We start from the raw sequence: 6,974 nt of genomic DNA, 5'->3' as shown, positions 1-6,974 counted from the left end.
TGTGGAATGTAGACACCAAAGGCTGTAACTGATTGAATAGTGCTCGACATAAAGGGAATGTTAAATATTGGAAAGTTGAAGCCACCCCCAAACCCCCAACAACTTGTTTTTATACTCCGAGTGTTATCTATGTGCATGACATGGGAAATAACTTTGTTATAGCATCAGGATGGTTATCCAACTCTTTCGAAAGAACGTTTTAACGGGACTGTAAACAGACATCATCAGGATAATGTCCACAAAGTATTTAAGATAAAACCGGTTCTTATCATGAAGTGTCTTCCAGTTTGTATCCTATGACAATTAAAAGTTACGCGAATTTTCAAAAAGCTAAGATTTTAGAGTTACATTATCGTCATATTTGTTCGGCTTTGACAAGTTTTTGTATTCACAGTTCTATTTTAGTTTGTTACTTGCCTTTGACTCCAATTCATAATATTCCGTGGTAGAATTAGATCACATTACACTTCTGCTTGACGTAAGAGGCGAGTACATTTGGATAGAGTGGTCAGGTATTACTTATAACATCAATCATTCGTATTTCTGGTGTTTATTACATTAAGGAAAAACAACATGCAGTCACAGATAATTCGTATTACCCGAGTAAACAAGAAACAAAAACATTAAGATTTACTCAGGCGTGTAGGTATATGATGCCCTGAAAGCATAAAGTAGTTTCATGAAACAGCGGGAAAGCATTTGTTGCAAAAAGTGGCAGGTTAAATAGTTAAAACATCTCTAGGTTCTTCTTCACAGGATGCCTTCTCTTTTAAGTTCAGCTCGAATACCTGCGACGGCTTGTCTCTTTTTCTTATACCGATCCACAACGTGACCTTTGAAGTTTTTATTGTACTCTTTGTAGATGGGCTTCTCTGGTTTTGCCATACGACATATCTCTCTCCGTTGTTTTATACAATTCTCAGTGAATTGTTGGTACTTATCTCTGCTGTCTGTGTCCTCAGTAGTATCAAGGAAGTGACGGATGTTCAACTCTAGTTCCTGCCATCCGGCGCCTGTCTCGTTGAAGAGCTTCTGCTTCTCCTCAAACTTTTCATGAAGAAGCTTGCTGCCAACTTTGAAGGTGCCGCCTGTGCCAGTGATCATCCCTATGGTTATCTTAGATATAAAAGGGATCCATCCCTTCCCTCCAGGGATGTACTGGGATAAACCTCCTGCAGCCACGCCAAGTATTCCACTAGCTGCTATGAGCATCCAGAACGCCCAATTACCGTATTGGTCTGACTGGTCGTACATCATATAAGACCCTATCATGCTGCGAATTCTTAGCTCCATTAACAACTCTCTATATGCTTTAATGGCCCTCGTTGAACATTGAGCTTCAGTTTGAGTCTCAGCTGCCCTTTGAGCTTGACCTCTGGTTGTTGACATTTCGTTGGAGATAGGAAGTCTCTGTAAAGGATATTTAAAATATCAAATTTAATTAAAACTAACGACACCAACTTTCAACGTCAGTGAGAAAGTAAATCTTCAATGTATTATGTATTTCACTCTAAATATTTCGGTTAAAATAAAACTTTTCTACACTGTCTCAAGTTGTAAGATGTAATTTGTGCCTTGTGTCTACCTCTGTAAAATGAAGGTAATAGTTAACTGCTTGATTGGTATACAGTGAAACCCCGTTTATCCAGAACCCGTTTATTCGGAAACTGCGGTTTTGGGATGATAACTGCTGAGAGCGTATATCATTACTACATACCCCAGATGTATTAACCCGGAAACGTGTTAGTCCGGACGATTTCACCGGGAAGGTAACATCCTGATTAACAAGGTTTCACTTTACATCATAAAGTTTGATTGCGCACAAATGGTAATTGGGTTATATATGACATCATATCAATCACTGGATTGTCTGGTCCATACTCGGTACAGGTCATCGTCATTAGATGGAATATTTGCTCAGAGCAGTGTTGAACATGTTGAACAAGCAGCAAACATGGATGTAAAAAGTAATTAGGTATACATTATAACATTATGGATAGTATAATCAACGCCGAATGCTTTGGGATAATAAGGGGGCACGGGTGGCAGAGTTGCGTCCCTTGGGCTCGCCAGAAACCTATGATTGTGGCTTCGAATCCCGGGTCGCCCAGATTATGTTGTCAGCACCTTACCAGTTCTCTTGGGTTTCACCAAAGTGGTAAACGTCTGAAGCCTGCATTCACTTCGGGCTTTCTGCCACATTAATTGGATACGCTGTGTTGTAATTGGAATACTCTTCAAAGCGGCGTGTAACCAAACTCATTCAGTTGTTTATTTGTTCATAACACTAGAGGTTTCATGTCACACAAGATAAGCGCAAACACAGATCGAATTAACAAGAGGACAACATATTGATGTCCATGAAACATGAAGTCATCATGACAGTGTCCACACATGTCCTCTCTCAACGTCATCTCAGACTGAAAGGGGCATGGGGCAATTGTCAGTTCACAAGTCAGTATCGGGTGTGACTACCATCAGCATTGACAGCGGCGGTACTATTCGTGTTTGGCACGGTTGCCGGACACAAATACAGTGACATTTAATCGTAGGCACAATGATAATTTCAGCGATCAACTTTTAGGTCCTACTTGGCACAACGGTTACCAAAGAGTTCTACATACAAGTGAGTGGGTGAGTATGGTTTTACGCCGCTTTTAGCAATATTCCAGAATATCACGACGGGGGACACCAGAAATGGGTTTCACACATTGTACCCATGTTGAGAATCGCACCCGGGTCTTCGTCGTGACGAGCGAACACTTTAACCACTAGGCTACCCGACCGCCCTCTACATACAAATGCAGTTAAGTTTTGGATATCTAATCACAGGTACAATGACCATCTTATCCTTCAGCGCTCAATTCTTTCAGGATATACAAACCTATCATACTTAGACGCGGCGACACGGTAGCTTTATCGTCGCATTTGAAACGTTTACTGGCTTCGAAACCCGTGGGGATTCCGGGCTAGAATTGATCCCCAGCAACCTTTGCTTGTCGAAACAGGCGACTTATAAAAACGCGTGGCCAGGGCTTGGTGACTTGGTAGATAACACATCGTGTCATCGTACCCCGTGCATGTGACAACCCGTTTCAACATGCATTGAATTCTTGCATAATCCGATGTAACTTGATAATAATAATAGCATTTATTGTTAAATCATGTGAAAATACTATTTAACTCTGTCAATGCCGAACTAAATATATGCCACTGAATAACTTCATTACTGAATAATATCATTACTACTATATATATTATTTAAATGTCAACCAATCTAAACCTGATTATTCTTTCGGGGTATATTGGTGTGGGTTGGTGATGTAGATGAGGAGACGTAAGTAAACGATTGACTCAAGGAAATGTATACCTCCATCCCCTACCAAATACCATGATAAACTGCGATATTGGGAATAAACTCGACATTCACAAATGAATTTGTCATTTTGCAATGAAGTTGTTAGACGTCCTTAGTATTTATATGCGCATGTCATTGATAACTTGTTCACAGTCACTGCAAGTATCTTGTTTGATCAAGGTTCGACATTTAAGGCCTTAGTAAAGCCTTCAAAAGGTTTTTATGATAGACATGTGGAGGACATTTCCAAATTTTACGCATCAGTGACAAAAATGATGTCCGATGCTATTCTCTATTTTGACTTGAACCATATGTCCCGTGGTTTTTTTTTAGGTGAACAATTGACTTGCCTTTGCGTGTGTTTGTGACTGGTGCCACTGATGGGGCAGGTTACGCCCACCTTGTATCATCACTATTTGATAGTATTATGATAGTGTTTCATAACACATGCTCATGACATAGCCAGAATCGTACTATCCATCTCTATTGTATATGGAAAGGGTTTTGTCGCCGATAATGACCTTACATGATCATGGAGACTCATTAATTCTTATTTGAGTTCACTCTCCAATTATATCCACTGTGTGAGCTATTGACATGCCCCTGTGCTTAATAATAACCTTTAATACCTTACCTTATAAGATACGATAATACGGTCTTCATTTGGACGGTAATGTACTTATTAACAGGGTCCTGAGATCTAGATTAGTTCTTATCTAATCACGTTATCATCATGATAAATCAGTGTCACCGTTGTCGTTTTCCTGGAGATATTTGTGAATTTCCTTTCATAAATTCAGGATTTGATTTGTAATAGTGTCTCGGATGAAATGAATTTAGGTCCTAGTTTGAGCTCCAATGCTTGTTTTTAGACTAAAAGTTGATCGGGTGGTCACAATGGCTATTCACTGGGAGAATATTAACTGAATGGACGAAGAACGTCAGACTGATTAGACTCTGACGTGTGACCAACCTGTGGATCGGATGGCCGTAGGTTGAAATCACAGTTTCGCCCCGATTATGTATCTAGGTTTGCCCCTACTATTAAAACGTTTTGTTATGAAGGTTCTCTATTCAGGTTGTCTGCCATTAGCTATTCCTGTTTGTCACCAAAGCAACGACCCACGATTACCAGATAGTTTTACATACAGTGCACGTTGCTGAATGCGGAGTTAAACAAAACACAGAAACACACAGTCACACACACAAGGATACACATACCCTACACTGACAGAAATATACACAGACATACATGGACACACACCGACAGACAGACAGACACACACACATACCCTACACTGACAGAAATACACACAGACACACATGGACACACACCGACAGACACACACATGCACACACACACCCTGACAGCCACACACAAACACATTCACACACATACCCTACACTGACAGAATCACACGAATACACACACACAAACACTGACACACAGACACACTCATACACACACACACTGACAGACACACTCACATAAACATTGACAGACACACTCACACACATACACACCGACAGACACACACAGACACTCTGACAGACACACACAGACACTGACAGTCAAACACAGACTCTCTGACAGACACACACAGACACTCTGACAGACGCACTCACACACACACACAGACGGACACTGACAGACGCACTCACACACAGACACCCACAGACACTCTGACAGGCACACTCACACACTGACGGACACACACAGACACTCTGACAGACACACTCACATAAACATTGACAGACACACACAGACACTCTGACAGACACACTCACACACTGACAGACACACACAGACACTCTGACAGACACACTCACACACTGATAGATACACACAGACGCTCTGACAGACACACTCACACACTGACAGACACACACAGACACTCTGACAGACACACTCACAAACTGACGGACACACACAGACGCTCTGACAGACACACTCACACACTGACAGACACACACAGGCACTCTGACAGACACACTCAAACACTGACAGACACATACAGACACTCTAACAGACACACTCACACACTGACAGACACACACACAGACACTCTGACAGACACACTCAAATCGTAGTTTAGTTACCTCAAATATAATATAATATTATGAACTTTGATATATACACTTTTTGTATCTGACTTACCTACAGGTTTGGGATACAATGCTTCTGCTTCGGAAAATTTGTCTGGACTGTACTGGTGTGCAGATTACATCATTATAGCATGTTACGACATGACATGATCTGTTTATAATATACGTTCAGTCTTGTCTTAATGTCACCATATGTTGGGGGTTGGGGGAGTGGGGTGGGGGTGCGGGGGGGGGGGGGGTGACAATGCGTTAACTGTCAATTTGGACACGTTATTTACAGCCTGGTTACACGGATATACACAGTTCATGAATGCATGTTACTTTCTGGTTCTGGGTCTGACATGTAAGTTTGTAATCAACAGGGGTATACTCTACATTTTATCGTACCTATTTACAATGCTAGCATTTTACTGCACCTGGCTCTACCAGTGCAACTAAATCTACCTAACACTAACTCCCGCGACAGCCTTCATTGATTTTGTTTCAACGGTTTGACGTGTACTCATTGTATTGTAAGTTTTGACCCCGATAAAACGGATACCGGGCTATTACGGAGAATAGTGTGTACATTAGGAGTGAAGCCCTATTATTTAAAACCAAGTGATATTCAACGAATCATTGCTGTTGAGAACTGTTCTCTTGCACATGTAAATGCATACATATGTTGACGCCTCAAACAGTAGTCGCTCCGAAGACGGTGCTTCTGGGTTAAAGAGGTTTCACAGAATAAAAAGACACATTTTCCATAAAATGAGGTGAAATGGGGTGTAACGTCGCGTCCAAGATTATTGCACTTATATAGCGGCGAGCATACATGTGTCGGTGCCTGCTTGTAATAGTCCGGACGATTTTATAGTGCTATCCTACTGAGAAGTCATGTTGCAGTTTATCATGAATAAACTCTGACGTGTTACTTACCTGTGTATCGGTTGGTCACAATGACTGTTGATGATAGGATATTATAATTAGCAAAATAGATGAACAACGGAGAGGATCAACACTGACGTGTTACTTACCTGTGTAGCTGTTGGTCACAATGACTGTTGATGATAGTATATCAGCAAAATGGATGAACAACGGAGAGGATCAACTCTGACGTGTTACTTACCTATGTATCGGTTGGTCACAATGACAGTTGATGATGGAATATCAACAAAATGGATGAACAACGGAGAGGATCAACTCTGACGTGTTACATACCTGTGTATCAGTTGGTCACACTGACAGTTGATGATAGGATATCAGCAAAATGGATGAACAACGGAGAGGATAAACTCTGACGTGTTACTTACCTGTGTATCAGTTGGTCACAATGACTGTTGATGATAGGATATTAGCAAAATGGATGAAAAACGTAGAGGATCAACTCTGATGTGTTACTTACCTGTGTATCGGTTGGTCACAATGACTGTTGATGATAGGATATTAGCAAAATAGATGAACGACGGAGAGGATCAACTCTGACGTGTTACTTACCTGTGTATCAGTTGGTAACAATGACTGTTGATGA

At 41.1% G+C, this 6,974-nt stretch overlaps 1 protein-coding gene across 1 annotated transcript; it reads right to left on the bottom strand.

Annotated features, from left to right (window-relative positions):
- Positions 1–451: 451 nt before the first annotated feature.
- LOC125378246 lies at positions 452–5,579 on the bottom strand. The gene is made up of 2 exons (XM_048393555.1): positions 5,517–5,579; positions 452–1,410 (listed from the first exon to the last, which is right to left on the bottom strand). The coding sequence occupies exon 2, from the start codon at positions 1,387–1,389 to the stop codon at positions 751–753; it is 639 nt and encodes a 212-aa protein (XP_048249512.1). The 5' UTR covers positions 1,390–1,410; positions 5,517–5,579; the 3' UTR covers positions 452–750.
- Between the last annotated feature and the right edge of the window lie 1,395 nt (positions 5,580–6,974).

The sequence above is a fragment of the Haliotis rufescens genome, unplaced genomic scaffold, assembly GCF_023055435.1.
Source record: "Haliotis rufescens isolate VD_foot unplaced genomic scaffold, xgHalRufe1.0.p SCAF_12, whole genome shotgun sequence".
NCBI classification, from domain to species: Eukaryota; Metazoa; Mollusca; class Gastropoda; order Lepetellida; family Haliotidae; genus Haliotis; species Haliotis rufescens.
The sequence above is the reverse complement of the archived record's forward strand: the minus strand, read 5'-3'. Positions and strand labels throughout refer to the sequence as shown.